This window comes from Schistocerca piceifrons, chromosome 11 (assembly GCF_021461385.2).
Source record: "Schistocerca piceifrons isolate TAMUIC-IGC-003096 chromosome 11, iqSchPice1.1, whole genome shotgun sequence".
Taxonomy (NCBI): domain Eukaryota; kingdom Metazoa; phylum Arthropoda; class Insecta; order Orthoptera; family Acrididae; genus Schistocerca; species Schistocerca piceifrons.
Window position 1 is genome coordinate 8,664,897 of NC_060148.1, and position 21,840 is coordinate 8,686,736.

Here is a 21,840-nt window from a genome sequence, read left to right on the forward strand (position 1 = left end):
TGTGTGTGTGTGTGTGTGTGTGTGTGTGTGTGTGTGTGGAGGCCATTATTGGAATACAGGGTTTTTAACCGAGAAGGGTGTCACCATCACCATGGTTAGACCCCTAAATAATAAATGAATACCGGGAAAGTGATGAAGCATCTTTATAAAAGTGATCAGTGACGTTACTAGTGCCGATATTTAGTTTCGCGTCTACCGCGCCGGCCAAACTTTGGATTGCAGTGTCGGATGCAGTGATGGATTAGCGTGTGATGATAATGGCAAATGAAGAAAGCCTATGCTGAGATTAGCCGTAATTAGATATGTATGACGAAGGCAGTGGCTGTCTCCTTTTTGTGCTTTGAGAAGAATATAAGCTCGTAATTAGTAAAACTGTGTTGGTGTTCCTTATTACCATACATTCAGTATTATAGTAATGAACAGGACGAACTGGAAAGTAACAAATTCCGTAGCAGTCAATTCCAATTACCATCCCCATTAGGTTCATGGTCACGTTAATAATAAATATTGGGCTGCTATTCGATCAGATCAGGTCGGGATAAAAATGGAGGTGTTACAAGCCGGTATATGATACGGCTGCCTCTGATGCGATACGGTCAGCCCGTGACAGAACTCTACAAGGATGTTGTGACCGTGTTAGACTGGATGCTCACAAACAACGTCTTCATCCGATAAGAAATCTTAAGGATTTATTGACTGAGAATTATCTTGTACTAATGACCTATTAAGGAAATACAAATTGACTCGTGCTCTGCCTCGGTTAACTGATCGAGTTTAATACAGCTGGGGTGTGGCAGGTACCACAGAGGTTGCCCAAAAAACCACTGTTTGTTTCAACAAGTAACCGGTGCATGACAATGATGAAGTTGCACGTACAAGGCTGAACCAGTTTAGAGCTTAAGAAAATTATTCCTATTGCTGTGAAACCCAATGTTTCATAGCTCAGTAGAGCTGTTACCAAAGCATGGTCAAAGTTTAAAGTTACGGAGCACTAGTGAATCCCATCAGGCCGAGTTTTCCGAACCTGTCCACCACCGATATTGTTCGAGTTATCTGGCACACTTGACACTTGCAACTACCTCGCAGGGAAGTGTACTTTATCAAATACTATGCGCACAGTAAATATTACCTCTCACAACTACCGTTATATTGGAATTCTGATATATATATGTTAAAACTTACTTCATTGTCAGTTGCATCCACCTCAAAATGTAAGTCTGGATCCTCTTTAATACACCTACTGAACGTTGACACTGCTAATGGATCTTCAAAAACCTGCAAACAGGACAGCAATTAGTGTTAATTGAAACTATAAGCACAGGTCCCATACAGTACTAGGCTTTCATTTTAAAGAAACAGTGAGAAAAAAATGCAAAACCTGAATTCTGCACTGTTAAAACTTCTCTCCGTGGGAAAATTCTGCATCGCCATTGGTGAGCAGCAAGTTCCTCTTTGTGCTCTTAAGCCATCCTCGTGTGGAATGTAGAGGGTAATGGAGACATGGAGTGCAACATGTTTTGTTATGTCACTACTCGAAATTTAATTATGTGAATCATTCACGTGCATAAAAAACATCAAATTTCTGAAACTTACTTCAAAATGTGAACGAAAATTATGTGGAATCACATTCTATGTCATTGGCTGGGAAAGAAGCAACGTTGGAACAATGTTTACTTAAGCTGAAGAGCCAGATTTGCTAGTCCTTCAACAAAAACTTAAAAATTTTGGCACACTATGGAAAAATAAGTTTTTAGAAACAGATGCCAGTGGTTAAAATTGCCACAATAGGGCCAAGTGCAAAAGTCCAGGACATGCACATAAACCTGCACAGATGTCCTACTCAACACAATCTGTGTACTTGCCTATTAGTCATTTGGAAATGAAACCAATTTGAGATTAACCTGGAATATGCAAAGGAAAACAAGTTACAAATACAAATTTCAATGCCTTTTGTGATTTCAGAAGACTTGGCATAACTGGCAGACTACTGCTTTCACAACCTGGTGATCATTATTCAATGTTGTTGTGGTCTCCAGTCCTGAGACTGGTTTGATGCAGCTCTCCATGCTACTCTATCCTGTGCAAGCTTCTTCATCTCCCAGTACCTACTGCAACCTACATCCTTCTGAATCTGCTTAGTCTATTCATCGCTTGGTCTCCCTCTACGATTTTTACCCTCCACACTGCCCTCCAATGCTAAATTTGTGATCCCTTGATGCCTCAAAACATGTCCTACCAACCGATCCCTTCTTCTAGTCAAGTTGTGCCACAAACTTCTCTACTCCCCAATCCTATTCAATACCTCCTCATTAGTTACGTGATCTACCCACCTTACCTTCAGCACTCTTCTGTAGCACCACATTTCGAAAGCTTCTATTCTCTTCTTGTCCAAACTAGTTATCGTCCATGTTTCACTTGTATACATGGCTACACTCCATACTAATACTTTCAGAAACGACTTCCTGACACTTAAATCTATACTCGATGTTAACAAATTTCTCTTCTTCAGAAACGCTTTCCTTGCCATTGCCAGTCTACATTTCATATCCTCTATACTTCGACCATCATCAGTTATTTTGTTCCCCAAATAGCAAAACTCCTTTACTACTTCAAGTGTCTCATTTCCTAATCTAATTCCCTCAGCATCACCCGATTTAATTTGACTACATTCCATTATCCTCGTTTTGCTTTTGTTGATGTTCATCTTATATCCTCCTTTCAAGACACTGTCCATTCCGTTCAACTGCTCTTCCAAGTCCTTTGCTGTCTCTGACAGAATTACAATGTCATCGGCGAACCTCAAACTTTTTACTTCTTCTCCATGAATTTTAATACCTACTCTGAATTTTTCTTTTGTTTCCTTTACTGCTTGCTCAATATACAGATTGAACAACATCGGGGAGAGGCTACAACCCTGTCTCACTCCTTTCCCAACCAATGCTTCCCTTTCATGCCTCTCGACTCTTATAACTGCCATCTGGTTTCTGTACAAATTGTAAATAGCCTTTCGCTCCCTGTATTTTACCCCTGCCAGCTTCAGAATTTGAAAGAGAGTATTCCAGTTAACATTGTCAAAAGCTTTCTCTAAGTCTACAAATGCTAGAAACGTAGGTTTGCCTTTTCTTAATCATTCTTCTAAGATAAGTCGTAAGGTTAGTATTGCCTCACGTGTTCCAACATTTCTACGGAATCCAAACTGATCTTCCCCGAAGTCCGCTTCTACCAGTTTTTCCATTCGTCTCTAAAGAATCTGCGTTAGTATTTTGCAGCTGTGACTTATTAAACTGATAGTTCGGTAATTTTCACATCTGTCAACACCTGCTTTCTTTGGGATTGGAATTATTATATTCTTCTTGAAGTCTGAGGGTATTTCGCCTGTCTCATACATCTTGCTCACCAGATGGTAGAGTTTTGTCTTGACTGGCTCTCCCAAGGCCATCAGTAGTTCTAATGGAATGTTGTCTACTCCCGGGGCCTTGTTTCGACTCAGGTCTTTCAGTGCTCTGTCAAACTCTTCACGCAGTATCTTATCTCCCATTTCGTCTTCATCTACATCCTCTCCCATTTCCATAATATTGTCCTCAAGTACATCGCCCTTGTATAAACCCTCTAAATACTCCTTTCACTTTTCTGCCTTCCCTTCTTTGCTTAGAACTAGGTTGCCATCTGAGCTCTTGATATTCATACAAGTGGTTCTCTTCTCTCCAAAGGTCTCTCTAATTTTCCTGTAGGCAGTATCTATCTTACCCCTAGTGAGACATGCCTCTACATCCTTACATTTGTCCTCTAGCCATCCCTGCTTAGCCATTTTGCACTTCCTGTCGATCTCATTTTTGAGACGTTTGTATTCCTTTTTGCTTGCTTCATTTACTGCATTTTTATATTTTCTCCTTTCATCAATTAAATTCAATATTTCTTCTGTTACCCAAGGATTTCTATTAGCCCTCGTCTTTTTACCTACTTGATCGTCTGCTGCCTTCACTACTACATCCCTCAAAGCTACCCACTCTTCTTCTACTGTATTTCTTTCCCCCCATTCCTGTCAATTGTTCCCTTATACTCTCCCTGAAACACCCTACAACCTCTCGTTCTTTCAGTTTATCCAGGTCCCATCTCCTTAAATTCCCACCTTTTTGCAGTTTCTTCAGTTTCAATCTGCAGTTCATAACCAATAGATTGTGGTCAGAATCCACATCTGCCCCTGGAAATGTCTTACAATTTAAAACCTGGTTCCTAAATCTCTGTCTTACCATTATATAATCTATCTGATACCTTCTAGTATCTCCAGGATTCTTCCAGGCATACAACCTTCTTTTATGATTCTTGAACCAAGTGTTAGCTATGATTAAGTTATGCTCTGTGCAAAATTCTACAAGGCGGCTTCCTCTTTCATTTCTTCCCCCCAATCTATATTCACCTACTGTGTTTCCTTCTCTCCCTTTTCCTACTCACGAATTCCAGTCACCCATGACTATTAAATTTTCATCTCCCTTCACTATCTGAATAATTTCTTTTATCTCGTCATACATTTCATCTATTTCTTCATCATCTGCAGAGCTAGTTGGCATATAAACTTAGACTATTGTAGTAGGCATGGGCTTTGTGTATCTTGGCCACAATAATGCGTTCACTATGCTGTTTGTAGTAGCTAACCTGCACTCCTATTTTTTTATTCATTATTAAACCTACTCCTGCATTACCCCTATTTGATTTTTTATAACCCTGTAATCACCTGACCAAAAGTCTTGTTCCTCCTGCCACCAAACCTCACCAATTTCCACTATATCTAACTTTAACCTATCCATTTCCCTTTTTAAATTTTCTAACCTAGCTGCCCGATTAAGGGATCTGACATTCCACGCTCCGATCCGTAGAACGCCAGTTTTCTTTCTCCTGATAACGACGTCCTCTCGAGTAGTCCCTGCCCGGAGATACGAATGGGGGACTATTTTACATCCGGAATATTTTACCCAAGAGGACGCCATCATCATTTAATCATACAGTAAAGCTGCATGTCCTCGGGAAAAATTACGGCTGTAGTTTCCCCTTGCTTTCAGCCGTTCGCAGTACCAGCACAGCAAGGCCGTTTTGGTTAATGTCACAAGGCCAGATCAGTCAATCATCCAGACTGTTGCCCTTGCAACTACTGAAAAGGCTGCTGGCCCTCTTCAGGAACCACACGTTTGTCTGGCCTCTCAACAGATACCCCTCCGTTGTGGTTGCACCTATGGTACGGCCATCTGTATCGCTGAGGCACGCAAGCCTCCCCACCAACGGCAAGGTCCATGGTTCAAAACTCTGTTTGACTATTAATATATTTTATAAAAACAAAAATGTTTGTAATACAAAAACATGCTTATGTTTTGTAAATAGAGCAGTAATTCGACCTCCATGTGACCGAATGAGAGGAAACGCTGATGCCAACTAAAAAACCGTGAAGAACTGTACATAATCACTTATTTACACAGATAAAAATTATTTGAGAGACTATTACTGACTAGATTAACTTCGTACATTGGCGCCAACGTACCGAGCTGGTTTTCAAGCGAGCAGAAATTGTTGCGATCAAGTGCTGTCCCTTACAGCCTACACGGAGAAAGTTTTCCAAAACAAGATAGAAATTGGATTGGTTCTCATAGATCTTACGTCAGGTTACAATACAGTGTGGATCGAAGGGCTATTGTTCGAGCTAACTAGATACATAAAATGCAAACAGACCTACACACTACTCAAGAACATGTTAACATGCAGGAAAATCAGTCTCACTTCATGGCACGAACAGCAAGAGCGTGGTTCTGAATAACAGTCTGCCACAGGGCTCAGCACCAGCACCTGTTCTCTTCAACCTATATACAGCTGACATGCCACAAACCAAATCACGTAAATTTGCATACTCTGACGACCTGGCTATTGCATATCAAAGTAAAAAATTTCAGAGATCTCGACAGAACAATGAATGCAGACCTGGAAGTCCTGAACACGTATTACACCAAGTGACACCTACACCCAAACCCCAACAAAACAACCGGCACAATAATGCACCTTAACAACAGAGAAGCGCATAGAAAATTACAGCCTTCTATGAATGGACAGCAGATCAGACATGAGAATAAGCCTAACTACTTGGGCGTGAAACCAGATCACACTCTAATATACAACGCACACCTCGAAGACACAAAACAGAAACTAAAATGCTGCAACGGTGTCCTTTCAAAACTGGCTGGAATGACACGGAGATGTGGGGCAAGCACTTTGAGGACATCATCAGCACTAGCTCTTGTCTACAGGGTAGCTGAATACTGCTGACCAGTCTGGGAGAGAAGTGCACACGTAGCTAAAGTGCGAATAATCTCGGGAACACTCGGGGCCACCCCCTGAGCCTGGCTCCCTGTCCTAGCCAACATAGAGCCCTAAGAACATACCAAAAAATCCTGGACAACCCGGACCTCCCTATCCCGGAGATCTAACAGCTATAAACAAGTTTAAATCCAGGACAGCTTTCTGGAAAATCGGTGAAGAGCTTCAACTCAAAAACAACCTGGAAGGAACTATGGGCTGCAAGTGCACACAAAAACTGCAATTTGGTGGACGACCACAACAAGAAGATTGAAGGACTCAACCTTCCGGGGAAACTGTGGACAACTTTGAACCGCCTAAGAACAGGTGTCGGCAGAGGCAAGCAGCTCATGAAGAAATGGGGCCTGTCAGACAGCTCTGAATGTGGGTGTGGTGAAATCCAAACAATGGACCATTTACTTGTGTGTGAAGTGTACAGAAATGATGGTGATTTGAAAGACAGGCACAAATTCAGTGACTCAGCATTAAGTGGCTCGAAAGTATTTGAAATGTTGTATACTATTATAAGAGCACCTGTAAAGAGTATTGTTTCCATAGTTGTGTAAGCATATTGTAATTAATGTAAGAATGATTCCCTTTGTATATGCCGTACGAGTCAATAAATGAATAAAAATAGATAGTGAGAAGTGAACAGTTTTATAATCTACGAATAATACATACTAAAACAAAAGCGTTTCATAACTGTCATTATAGATCCCACCGATGCTGCCTTGAAGTTAAAAAAGGCAAAACGCGTCTGGGAGAATAAAATACAGTGCAGCAAGTAAAAGCATTTTTTATTTACAAAACATTTATAAAACAGTATTTTGTCTGGGAGAAAACTGAGTACTTTGGAGCTCTCCTTTCAATATATTAATCACTTTTGAATACACCCACTAATGTCCCCAAAGACGTTCATGATTTTCTCTGTGCAACTAATCATTAATGAATTTAACATAGCTATTTCATGAGGGTCCACCTTTGGAAGCAGAATCTGTGAAGTTAGTGGACAAGATCTAGCTGCAAGCAACCTTTGAAGAGTGTAACCATCACAGATAACCTAGGCAAGCACATACCTTGTGACAATTTAAGAGAGCTCAACAAAAACTGGAAGCCAGGATCACATTCGTGTCAGCTTTTGGGTCTACATAAATACTCTGTAGACCACCATATGAGGATTCTGGAGCACACTTGTTCCAGTCCTAGGCATTCACTTTCCTGTTCCACTTGCAAATAGAGAGAGGCAGAAACGCGTGTCCACATGCCACTGTACAAACCATAATTTCTCTTATCTTGTCTTTGGAATCTTTACACAAGATATACAATGACAGCAGTAGGATCGTTCTTTAGTCTGTCTTAGCTTTCTCAATTCTGTTTCGTGAAAAGAATGTCTCTTACCTGCAGGTATTCCCATATGACTTCACATATGATTTCTGTAATACTCACATATTGATTGGACCTACTAGTAACAAACACAACAGCATGTCAGAACGTACACAGTCTGCTACATACATGCAGTACTCTTTCCTTTAAGTCTCCAAATAAACCAAAGTCGACCTTTTCTTTGCCTTCCCAACAACCGACGTTATGTGCGCATTCAAATTCATATTGCTTCGCAATGTTACACCTACGTATTCAATCGACATAGCTGTGTCGAGCAGCGGACCTAGTAATACAATATTGAGATATTACAGGATTATTTTTCCTACTTATCAGCATTGCTACATTTAGAGCAAGCTGCTATTCGTCACACTAAATACAAATTCTGTCTACATCAGTCTCTATTCTAATACAGTTACTTAATACTTTCATGTACAGCACATCATCAGTCATAGACTGTCACTTACAGGACAGACTCGTGGATTATGAGGGATTACATACAAATCCTTGATCTCTTTCTAGTTAATAATGTGAGGTTAATGTTCATTTCCAACAAATAACAGCACATGAACAAAAATGGCTTTACTCAACATAGTTAACAAGGTAAATCACTCATAAGAATGAGCACTGTCAACTTTCTGACTGATCCGATTTTCAGAGACCACAGCCCCACCAAAACATTCTTTATGAAGGAAAAAAGTTGATTCTAACAGGGCACTAAATCACAATTAATATACCTCCCAGCAGTTTTTGAAAAGACACAAAAATTACCATGTTTAGTTGAATTGTACAAAGAAGTTATGTCTCCAAGATATCTCTCTCTCTGTCACACACACACACACACACACACACACACACTTATTTCACAAGGAACTGGATTCCATGAAGGAGCAGCTGGATTGAAAACAATAACAGTCCTCAGTAGTGACTATATTACTGTAATGGCAGCAAGAATCATTGCCTGGGCATTGAGTATTTGAGCTAACAATGCTACCCTGTCACTATGACTGAAAACATTAGTTACTGTTGAAAGGTGACTTACTGGCAGTGTAATCTCACAATGTTATATAAAGTAGTAACTTCATAAATCACAAATGGCCATCCACATTTCTACTGTTATGTTTTGATATCGATAACGATTTAATTTTTAACTGATCTTGACAACTGCTTATGTAATATCTGTATTACCCTACGCTTCAAACAATACCTGCAAGCAAATTACAACACACTCTACATTCTAGGTTGCAATTTGTTACAAAAAATCATGCTTACCCCACTCAGAAATTACCTCGTGCTCCACATAATCCTTTACATTATGAACTTGTGCAGAGTGGTACATTTACAGTTTGTCACTTAGCAATTCTGACACGCCAACATTTTCGTGAATGTCCAGTGAACACTGAATGGTCAGTTACCATTCATTTATTTGTTTTAAAGCTTAGATGTAAATATAAAGCTGCATATCACTGCATATTTGATTTATTTCTGATACTTCAGGGCTTCAAAATATGAGAAAAATGAAGTGTTGAACAAAGGTCACATAATTAGTTTACCTTCTGTATAACCTGTCCTATATGCATTCCCACAGAAAACATTTTCTAATTTCTGACGATTTACTCAACATCTCAACAATGACACGATGTGCCCACTGTACCAACTTTTTACACACTTTCAGTGTCGGAAAACTCTGCATACCTTCCAAAATATGCAAACTAGATTTTTTTTATTTCACTCTGTCAGGTTTTAAAAACCTAGCAACAAGAAGGTAACAGAACTGACAGAATGGGAGTCACCAGAATGCAATTTCGTTGGAGTGATAACTAACAATTTCTTCAGAAAAAGAAATTCAACTGTTAGAACAAGGATCAAGCATCTTCATCCACCTGGCACCAATATTGTGTACGAGAGAGGTAGTATCACTCTGGTCATAGTGTGTTCTATGATAATGTGTATGAGTGTGTGTAATTGTGCTGTGAGAGCAGTAGCAAGAAAGCTAAAAATGGCTCTGCTGATGTTACACTTTCTAAGTGTGGAGGATTCATCACTACAAGCGAGATATTTTCTTTCTGCGTTTCTGTTTAGTACTGAAATCTTGCAACATTTGTTATTGCAACATCAATGATCAGATAATTTCCACAACATTACATTCTATTTATTACACAAATGGAAATGACACATGTAAAGAGTATACTGCACCTCCGCCACCTCACTCACACCCATATAGGTAGCCTGCAATTAGACAACTGCCAACAACGTTACAGAGACAAGCAAGGCTGACACGCAGCAGCTACATACCTCTTTCTTAATACTCTGCGGGTCACTGACGGTAAGTGGACCACCGGCAAGTGCCTCAGACTGCAACAAGTTAATGAGAAAAATTAAACAATATTAATTTTCATCATTGTGATTCTGATGATGATATACTTAGCGTTCATTACGCGATGATTGCTCACTAAAAAAATATAATGTAGTAAACAAATCAGTTTCTGTGACTGAGCTTTGATATTTGCAACAACTTGTAATGGGACACCCTCCTCTAGCATTAGTTTTCCTCGACAGTAATTGTTGATATCTGTATTATTTTTCAAATTTTGGACTGGTCAATATTATTTCGGCTGCTTTTCTGAAAACTTTCATATCATTTTATACACTGTATAATATATTTCAACCTAAAATTTATGAAAAGGAATTTCTTTATAAAATATTTTAGTTTCGATGTTATAATCGATAAGTACTAGTTCCGAATGTACAGTAAAAATTATTTTTCTTAGAAACATTTGAAATTAGAGATTACTTGCACACTTAAAATTTCTATTATTAATTACCCAATCCTGTGCTGTTTAGCATGTTTATTTCTGGATTCATTTATGAAATAATATTAAAATTAATAATGAAAACAATTAGGAATTCATTTGCTACGAAAAATTGTAAGCCATTTGGAATATTGTTATTTCCACAGAGCTTGCCTCTGATGTGACCGGATGTATTTTTGTATAATAGATGCGGACAATGTAATTTCTGCGTTGTTAATGTGGAAAACCAAAACTCTGTACGATATACTAAAAAGCGAGAAAATCAGTGGAAAGTATGTTCAAGTAAAAAATTCTGCAACAATTCCAAGGCAGTTCGCCATTTTACCTCCGAGGATGTCTCCCGCAGTCGGAGACGAAACGTCAGGAGACGGTTTTATACTTTGACCACGGCCTACCAGCCCGGACGTTTTAAGTGAAGACAATACCGGCTGTGAAAGTTTACATTGTATGATAATTCCAATTTATTTAGTTAAAACAAATCATGAGGACCTTACGATAAATTTTCAGCTTCAGGAATCAGACCCCTAACAAAAAGAACTGGAGCCATATCAACGTGACAAGATAAGTAACCTTTCAAAGTTTATTGTAATTTTCATTCCTCCCAAATCTTCATAAAAAAACTTTGCTTATTAATTAGCTGGACTGTGTATCATTTAATGTGGACAATAGATGGAAGAAGGACGGAGGGAGAGATTGCAAACTGCATTAATACAGTTGAAAATGACTGATGACAGAATATATGTACGCATGTGCGTGTGTGTGGGTGTGTGAGAGGATGCACACGTGTGTGTATGCACACACGTCAAGCTTCTACCAATTCTGGATTTCCCAGGTATCACTCGGAATTACAGTGCTCCCTATTATATGAAGTATAGGAACTGTAAAATTAGCTGTTTATTGTGCGATTTCAAGGCCTACACACAAAACTTTCAGAAATCTCAATCTGTGCATATATAGCTTTTGTCTTTCTTTTTGTAAGTATGAAAATATGTCTATGGGAAACCTATGGAAGTATACAAAGAATATTACTTGGTACGAAACCGAAAACTCACTTCACATCATTGAGAACATTGCTAATATTTCTGCAACTGCAACATGTTGCAGTTGGAATGGATCCACAACTTTTTTTGTGATTCCAACAACTGTTACAAAAACTGGCAGGGGTTTTGCTCCGACAGTTATTGATAAGCACTTGTGGAGATAACAGTATTGGAATTGCTAAAATTACCTATAGCCTTACCAGAGTCTTTACTTATGGACAGTATTCTTATTCAGCTCATCAATAAACAGATCTACCATGTCATCTCCTCCTCTGACACCAGCCATCGGTTAGCACTCGTCTGGTCAATCAGTATCACCCCAGCCTCGAAACACTCGACCGCGTCCTTCACCAGGGCTCTGACTACCTCTCGTCACGCTTTGGCGTGGGCGATGTCCTACCCACATCACCAAAAATTGTGTTCTGCTGCCCATGCAACCTACAGTATATCCTCGTCCATCCGTATTCCAATCCTGCTCCGAGTGAGCCACCCCACCGGTTCACACCCTTGCAGTCGAACCAGGTACAAGACTCGACACCTACACCCACCTATCACCATCTACAGCAGTCTGGCCACGGGCTTTTCGTACCCTACAGAAGGCAGGACCGAGGGCAAAATCAGCCACATTATTTATTTACTGTGTTGCAATTACTATACAGGAATCTATGTGGGCACGACACGAAACAAATTGCTTACTCTCATGAACGGCCACTGCCAAAGTGTGGCAAACTCCAAACTTGAACACACAGTTGTGAACATGCTGCGTACCACAACACAAATGACCAACAGCTACTTCACTATGCGAGTCATTTAGATACTCCCTTCCAGCATTAGTTTCTCTCGACTACGCAGGTGGGAATTCTCTTTCCAGCATATTCTGTGCTCTCACAATCCCCCTAGCTTTACCCTCTGCTAACCTGTTTCCCACTTGTAGCAACCCTTTTTTTCTATCCCAACTTCCGTATCTAGCATGAAAGTAGGAATGTTAATTTATCTATACATTGACTGGTATTGAGGGGTTTTGTTTTATCCTGGCTAGTTCTTAAATTAAACCCAGTGAGTCACTACACGTATTGTCTTCCCAGTTTTGAAGGAAAAAACCATAAGTAAATTAATACTAGTGTTTTCAATAGATTCTCATTCACTTGTTTCAGTTACTAGTCTGCAGTTTATTCTTGGTCAAAATCACGTAACCTAATTATTTATGAACCTAAATCGAAGTGAAGTTAAAGACGAATACTCAGTTTCAAATTCACACGTTATTTTATTTGACAATAATTATTAATAAATCAGTTCATTCACACGATCGCATTCAAAGGGGTTCTTTGAATAAGTATCTAATCTGGAATACCATCGATATCAGAGATACTAAACAATGTTCTTTCACTTTCGATAAAAGGATTGTTCCCATTTAATATCCATAAACTGTCATGAACTATGATTACTAGTCGTGTGAAGTAAAGCTTTTCCACTATCACAATACAAAGTCCGAATCTATCCAAAAATCGTTAATTCCGTAAAATATTTAAATCTTCACACGAAGTGACGTTAAAGTCAGAGAGATTATTGATCACCTCCCCGTTCCTCTAATATGACAAAAGTTCTAATTCTGATCTGAAATTAATGCTTCCCAAAAAACAATCTCGTCACGATTTATTCTTGCGCCCTGGTTTAATAAAGCTCCTGTTGTTGCTTCCTAAAGCTGTACGTCCTAATTGACTTCGAACAGACTAGAGGATAGAGACTGGAGTATCATAATTGCATTGTATGTCTATTTATACTTTAGTAAACGCTATCTTTGGTGTTCAAGACCTACGTTCTGTGACTATAATATTGATTTCCACATATATAAGAATAACTAATAATTTAACCATTTCTATCGTTCCCCCCCCCCCCCCTATGCTTCCAAAATTTACGATTAAAATTCTTTTCTTTTTCTATTATTTTTCTACTATAAATTTCCCTCTATTTGTCTCTTATTTCTATTTCATAAATTACTACTTGTGGAGGGGCTTGTGATATTTTCTGAATTTATATTTCGAGGGCATGGGAACTAATTTGGGAGCTATTTTGGTTTATTAACACGGAGAGGCGTTGCAGGTGTTACACACTGCCTCACTCTACATTCCCCAATCTGTTTTGTATCCACACCACTTCTTCTCAACCTACACCTTGTACTGCTTCTCCTTCCACAATCCCTCCCTTTCCCTCTTCCCTCCTTGTCTACCTCCATCGCCACATGCCTCTCCTTTCTTCCAACCCCCCCCCCCCCCCTCCCCCCTTTACCCACTCTCGTTCTCCCTACATCTTATGTGCACTACCCTCTGAACTCCATTTGTCTCGTTGTGCAAATGCCGAGTCACCTGTTGAAAGACCTGCCTCTCACTACCCCGCTAGCCCCCGTTCCCGTCATGAGCTTTACTCCACACACACCTCATCTCTTTCGGCACAGACAGCTGTTATCAATAATCGACAGTCAGTCTCGCCACAGCAACAGACGTGCAATTCGGTGTCCGTGTATTTGAGTGTGTGGATGTGTGTTCTCCCACTAGAGAAAGAGCAAAAGCTCAAAAGCTAATGAGTTAGTCTTCTGTTGCATGTTTCTATGTGCCGTACATGAGTCAGCTATAGGTGAGTGGTTGCCTTTCCTTCATTTTACATAAAAAGAAAAAAAGGAAGGCAAGGTAAAGTATTATTTTGCATTTTCATTTATATCACAATATTACATAAGAAGAAAGTTTACTCATTACAGCCTGATATTACAGCTATAATGAATCATTCGCTAAAGACACGAGGTGAATGTTGACTCGTTACAGCCTGATACCGCTGTTATAACAAATCATTTTTTAAAGATGATTCGAGATATGCAAAACTATAGACACTGAAACATTTGTCAAGCGTATTTGCAAAATTCGAATCATGTGCTAATAGAAACCCTTAAAAATGGAAAAACAAGTACCCAGTTTCAATACTTGCTGTATCTTCCTCAAGGAAGAAGAGGGATAAGTTGGGAAGTTTGGAAATTAAGGACATGTCACTCAGAGCCCAGGTAGAGAGTAGAAAATCTGCCCCAAGTATGATGGGAGGCAAAGATGAAAGCAGAGCAGTGAGAGTGTATGAAGTCAAAGATAGAACACAGATAAACCTTCTGCCAATTAAAGAGGAGATTGATGGGTGAAGAGAGAAGCAGATACAAAAATGTAATGTGGTATGAATAATATGAAGAAAAAACTACAGCAGTGGAAAAGGAGAGTGGGAGAATCCAAAAGCATACATAGGGGAAGGATGAGGATTTTTTCTTTTTTTAAAAAAAGAACACACGTAATGACACTGGCAAGATGAATAATGCAATTCCATCCATAAAAAGGGGGAAATGTTTCATATCATTCTGGGACATTTTGGAAGTGTTTGCAGTACTTATCAAGTAAATTCAGAAATGGGCTGCGAGAACTGTAGTGGGTCGATATAGCCCCTAGGAAAGTGGAATAGAAATGCTGGGGGGAATTAAATGGGAATCCTCAGAAGGATACGAAACAGTTCTCAGGAAATGATATCAGGTAAATTTATAGAACCCAAACTTGAAGAAGACTCTGCAACCAGTATGCTACGATGTTAGTACATCTTGCAGGGGAAGAAAAGAACAGCGACAGAGCAATTAGGAGGCATACAGTTAGTCATTTTCGCTTGCTCAGTATACAAAATGAATAGGAAAGAAAATCTGTAATACTATTAAAATGTATCCTCTGCCATATACTGTACAGTAACCCGCAGAGAATATATGTAGATATACAACATAGGTTAAGACAGTGAGGATGGTCGGATGCAAGAGTAGGTTGGAGAGGATGTACTTGCCTTACTTGAGTCCTGCTATGAGGTGTGTGAGAAAAACCGTGTGACTAATTTCTTATCTACCAAGTTTTAATTTTTTTCAAACAACTACACTGTCCTCTTCAAAGTGTTTTCCTTTGGCAGCCGTACACCAGCAGAGTCACTGTTCCCGGTCTCAGCAGCAGTGCTGAAAATTTTAAGACTTCTTCAGTTTCGGGAAAAGAAAAAGACACTGATCAGTTGAGTAGAGGCCTGTGGAATAACGGGAATTCCTTCCGAGGTAAAGAATTCTGTGCCAGATGTGGCCGTCTGATACGGGGTGTTGTCACGATGCAGCAGCCAATTGTCACAATGGCTGCCCTCACCGTATTCACCCTCTTTCTGAGCCTTTCGAGGAAATCTCTGTAAAACACTCGGCTGACAGTTTGTCCCAAAGGAACTATCTCACAAGAGCAGCACACGTTCGACGTTTCGGTCGGTTTTTGAAGTTGTAGATCTCCTTGAGTAAGGTTCACCTTCAACGTGTCCTCAGACTTCCAATAATTATTTGTGCTGGTGAAAAAGTTGTGCTCTCGATAAGGAATGGTGTTCCCTCAGGGCCTTTCAAACTTTTCAAAGGCCACATTCGCAAGTTTCCCATGTTTGACACAAAACTTCACGGGATGATGAACTAAATTCTGCTGTTCATTTTCGTAACACACAACAAAATCATACCTTCACTGATGCCGCTCTCAGAAACCGTGTGACTACTGTACAAAGCTGAAACTTGGACTGAGCAGGTGGAAAGGATGAACACACTGGTCTACACAAGTAGAGCAACACAGCATTGCCAGATCACATGCCGTTTTGTCGGACACATTAACATTTTTTCACACACCTCGTACTTGGTGAGGCACAAAGGACCGACATTTAATAATAATAATGAAAAGTGCTTAGAAATTTATTTACAGAATAATAGCCAAATGATGTGCCATTTTACAAAATTAATGCATGAAAATAACATCCCCCAGGTGACAGTTGTTTTCAACAATGCCCTTCTCAAGCTTTCCATCACTGTCAATTTGAAAAACTGCCAGTTCTTCAAGGGTACCCGGTTTATACTCATATATGTGACTTGAGGTAGCCCCACAAAAAGTAGTCACACACGGACAGGTCTGGGATATGAGGAAGCCGACTAATGTCACCAACTCGGGAAATGACGTGACCACAAAAAACAGTCTGAATAGCTTCCACCGACATTCTTGCTATGGGAGTTGTGGCCCCACACAGCTGAAACCAAACTCGCTGTATAGGAATACATTTTCTTCTTAGTTCAGGTACGAATAATTCAGTGATCATCTGCCTACAATGTTCCGTATCTATAACAGTTACACGGTGCCCGTTATCGCCTCGGAAAAAGTATGGACCGATAACATCTGCACTGGTTACAGCACACCAAACATTCACTACATTCACTACGTAATGATCTCCCACGCATTAGTTTTGGATTTCCACTGGCCCGATAATGACAGTTCTGTTGATCTACCGTGCTGTTCAAATGAACATGAGCTCGATCAATCATTAACAAAATAACGTTGTAATTTTGCTCAAGTACGACCTCCATTTCTCGAGCGCAATTTAGCCACTGTACATAATGGAACAACTGGTAGAAGCTGATCATGGAAGAGTTAATTTGTGTTCTGGAGAAATGTAGGAATACAACAGACAATGCTGACTATGGCATATATTAGAGGGTAGACTGAAAAATGTAAACCCACATACGAAACATATGTATGTTCAGAGAAAGCTTTTGACAATGTCTCGCTGAATACATTCTTCACAATTCTGGAGCTATAAAAGGATAAAGTGCAGTTCAGAAAACAGGCAGCAATTATAAGAGTATGAGGATATCAAAGAGTTAGCAATTGGGAAAGGAACGAGACAGAGAGGTATTCTACCCCTACGCACTTTGATTTGTTCATCGAGCAAGCAGTAAAGAAAACGAAGGTGAAATTTATATTTAGGGGACAGGGATGAGACGTGTAAGATTTGCTGATGACACTGCAATTTTGTCAATGGCACGAAAGGGCACGGAGCATCAGTCGAACGGGATGTCTCGAAAAGACGTTATGAGAGGAGCATAAATAAAAGCAAAATAATGGTAATGGAGTGTAGCTGAATTGAGTCAGGTGATGCTGCGGGAATCTAATTATGAAATGAGGCAATGCATGCAGCAGTCGAGTTTTCTTACACGGGCATCTAAGTAACTGACAATGGAAGAAACAAAGAAGGAATAAAAGGTAGACTCTTAAGAGTAATATAGCGTGTCTGTAAATGAGAAATACATTGGCACTACATACACAGAGCATTTTCAAAGCATTAATTGAGTGTCAACAGACTGTATCCTCTACACAAAACTCAGAGTAGAAGTTAGCTTACGCTAGAAAGCTTTGTTTTCAAAAGAACCATCCCATTTTTGAAGGGTTTATGTTTTACACGATTATTCATACCGATTAGGATCAAAATTTCCATACCCTCTCACAGATGTTCAGTGTACTCTACAGTGGACACATGACAAACAGCTAGATGATAGTCAAACGAGCCCCACACTTTTGCGAGCACGTCTGCAGTTACTGCATTCACTGCTGCTGCTGCTGCTGCTGGAAGAGATGGCACACGTACGAGGTCTTTCATAAAACCTCTCGGCCACAAATATTGCATACTGAGAAATCGGGTGACCTTCGAGGCCAGTGTTGCACGATACATACTAACACTTTGGAGACTGGTCAGTTAGAAGCACGTAGGGCCTAGGAAACCGGCTATTTATGAAGATTTTCTACACCATTACTGGCAAATGTCTAACTGATGTATCTTCAAGAGAAATACATACTAAAAAAGGACCAAGCTTCAATATCTATTTTCGGTATTTACTTTACGTGTTCGAAACATTACAGATTCTAAAATAACGACAGATGGTACAATTACTGTCCCGAGAAAAAAGTGTGAGGTGAGTTATTGCTCAATTTCTTCCTCTTGAACTTTCAAAACTTGTGCACTGAACACGCCGTGATGTATTTGTAGCATAACTACAGTAAACTGTGAAATCTAATGAGTATACACACAAAATTATGTCAATGTGAGCATATTAGCTCAGCCATTCGTGACAGCAGCTGTTATGTTCCCAAATGTCTCTTTCAAAATAACTCCAGATGTTGACAACAGAAGGCTGCACCAGCAGAGAGGCACGCCACGAGACATCTGTACACAGTTCTTGTGCACGACGAGCCCATTTCTCGAGTGACGGGTGGCTCACTTGTCGAGAAAATCGCAGCCCGACCTACACTCGGGTGCAGCCTTTTTAACTCCAAGTTGTGGCCTGAACTACCGTATTTACTCAAATCTAAGCCGCAACTGAAAAATGAGACTCAAAATCGAGGAAAAAAAAATTTCCTGTATCTAAGCCTAACCCGAAATTTGAGACTCAAAATTCAAGGGGAGAGGAAAGTTTCAGGCTGCCCGTCCAAATCGAAAGAAGGTTGGTCCGTTGTAACGTGAGACACAATTTAGGTCGAATGGATGAAGATACAGCTACAGTAGTTTAGTTCGAGTCATAAGCTTAGCAGTCAAACTTTACCAGGTACCCATTGCTATGCGCCAGGTGCTCCATCCGTATTTATACAGGTACCCTTCCTTTTTCACGTGCTTCATCTGGTTTGAATTGATTGCTTATTTTGCTCTGATCTGACAAGTGCCGATCTCTTTATTATAGGTGTTTACGTCACTCTTAGCTGAAAATGCATTACTGTACTGTGTCATGCGTTGTTTGTCGCATTCTGATAATGAGTGTTTACGACCTGTCGCCGCTCGCGGCACAGCTCGCTTTTGTGCGAGCTACTGCTGCTCACAATAAAAAAAAAAGAAGAGAGGAATTGTCTCACTAGCGAAACGAGGGAAAGATACTGCTATTTGTAGTTACTTACACTGCTGCTTTCTATGATAATGCTCAACAAGAACCAAATAATAGACAACGTATGATAGAACACGTTCCGAACGATGGTTTAGCGAACATTTTTCTCCCTTTGAAAACCTTTGTAGACGCTTCTTTAGTACATTACATTCTGCACAGAAATTAGTCATCTTAGATTTAAAAATCTAGTCAGTTGCCGTGCTTCATTTCTGACTGCATCACTATTCAGCATAAGAATAATACGAATATAAACTTGACACAATACGTAAATTCTTCCGTGTTTGCTGTTGTCTCACTCTAGTTTCGTAGTTTATTAGGCACACACGATTTAAATGAGATAGCAGCAAACACGAAAGAATACGTAGCACAATGTTTACATTCGTATTACTCTTATGGTGAAGAGAATACTGCACAACTGCATGTGATTCACGATTCATAAAAGTTCCTATTAACAACCATCTCTTGTCACAGGTAGAAAAAAATTCATAACATAGAATTGGCCATATTGACAAACATCGCAAACAGACTTGCCACTCGTATTTTCATAGTAGATTTTTAGTGACGACTTCAAACGCAGAGTGTGTTGTTGTCTTCAGTCGGTAGACCGGTTTGATGCAGCTCTCCATGCTTTTCTACCCTGTGCAATGCAGAGTAGCAACACTTATAAAATAAGAATGAATATAACTTAGAAATTAAACGCTGAAATTTACAACAAAATTTTATTATATTTGTAAAACATCTTAAATGAGATGTTTAAAATATCAGTCATGATTCTGAAACACTATCACTCGAATCTTTGTTGCTCATTTCTTCATACAGAGCATCATCCTCCATACCATCTAGTGCATCGGATGTCGAACATTTTTTAAATGCCTGTTGCACAGCCTGATCTGGAACACACTTCCACGCATCATAAATCAATTGGCACACTAGCGACAAACTTGCGCGTTTTACACATCATGTCGATGTCAGTTGTCTGTCGCTTTTTGAAAGCCTGTTTGTGTACGTGCGTTTAAGCTTGTCCTTAAATGGTTTATTCATACAGACGTCAAGTGGTTGCAGAATTGACGTCGTCCTGCCTGGAATTACTGCCGAGTTCCTTTGCTTTCCTCTACTTTTCATTTTACTGCAGGTGTTGTATGGCCTGCGTACGCATCTAATACCAACAAGCTGTGTAAACCGAGCATTGGCAGGGCGACGATTCCAACCACGCCTAATCCAGTCCAGCACCGTGTCCTCCGAAAACTACCCAGTGTCGTTTGCTTGCAAAATTACACTTTTTGGAAACACTTCCGATTTTGGTACAGTCCTTCGCTTGAAAACTATGTATGGGGGTAATTTATGTCCATCTGCATTGCAAGCAACCATGATGGACGTCCGCTGTTTTTCACCCCCTGATTTCAACCGTAAAATTTGATGGCATGTCAAAACATACGGGAGTTTGGTCAGCATTTCCTATCTAACCAAGAAGGCATTGCTTTTCTGTGCGCCGCCTAATTATGAAGCACTGAAGTTCTTCAAGTTTTTCTTCATAATTTTTCGGCAGCCTCTGTGCAACTGAAGTTCATCTCCGAAATGAAAAACCCGAGCGCTTCATAAACAGATCAATCCAGCTGTGACTAGCCTTAAAATTTTCAATTTTTGTTTTTCTCTAGCAATTTCATGTGTCTTAATTTTTATAATTTTGGCATTCACAGGCAGTAATTTCCGATGCTGTTCCTTAACAAATTCATCTAAAATCATTTCTAGTGCATGATATCGGTCACACTTTGGCCCACTAAACGCTTTCCTGCTACTTGAACATTCAAGTAATTTGTCTCTCTGCAGTCACCATCGCCTGACGTTGCTCTCATCAATCCCGTATCGCAGACCTGCAGCAAGATTAGAACTTTGTTCCGCAAAAGAAATAACTCCCCTCTTGAATTTGGCACTATAATGGAAGGGCTTCATTATGGTTCACTAACACCAACAAGCCCTTCACAAAATTCCACGAAGCAATAGGTGCTGGTACGTGAAATCTTAATGAGCCCCAGCGTATCAACTTGCACAAAAATCCTAAAGCCTTGTGCATTGTTGGTATTTTTGTGTAAAGAAATTTATTTTTGTTGCTACGAATATTTGAAAGGCTGCTACATTCGAAGATGAACAATACAGAATTTCTATTTACTTCTTTGGATAATGTGTGAAAATGGAGTGGTCGAAACTCAGGGAGGAGAAAAAAGCTCATCTTATACCTTTTTTTTTTTTAATTTATTTACTGACGCAGAGGTTTTGGCGCCATTATTTATCTTTGTGCCTGCAAAGCATGCCTGTGTAGTGCTACATATATTCGAAGGCAGAAATTAGCTGTGGCAGCATCTACCAACATTTTTCAGAACTTCCGCTTACTTTGCATTCGATTCTAAGCTGCAAGCGGTTTTTTGGATTACAAAAACTGGAAAAAAAGTGCAGCTTAGATTTGAGTAAATACAGTATGCTTGGGTTGGGTCTCTAATAT

The 21,840-nt window shown here is 39.7% G+C and overlaps 1 protein-coding gene across 1 annotated transcript in view; it reads right to left on the reverse strand.

The window, feature by feature from the left end:
* LOC124720201 overlaps positions 1-21,840 on the reverse strand; it is a 228,547-nt gene that overhangs the window by 153,333 nt on the left and 53,374 nt on the right. The window contains exons 9-10 of the mRNA XM_047245524.1: positions 10,012-10,071; positions 1,183-1,275 (exon numbers count right to left, since the gene is read on the reverse strand). Coding sequence (XP_047101480.1) covers positions 1,183-1,275; positions 10,012-10,071 — 153 coding nt within the window. The remainder of the gene's footprint in view (positions 1-1,182; positions 1,276-10,011; positions 10,072-21,840) is intronic.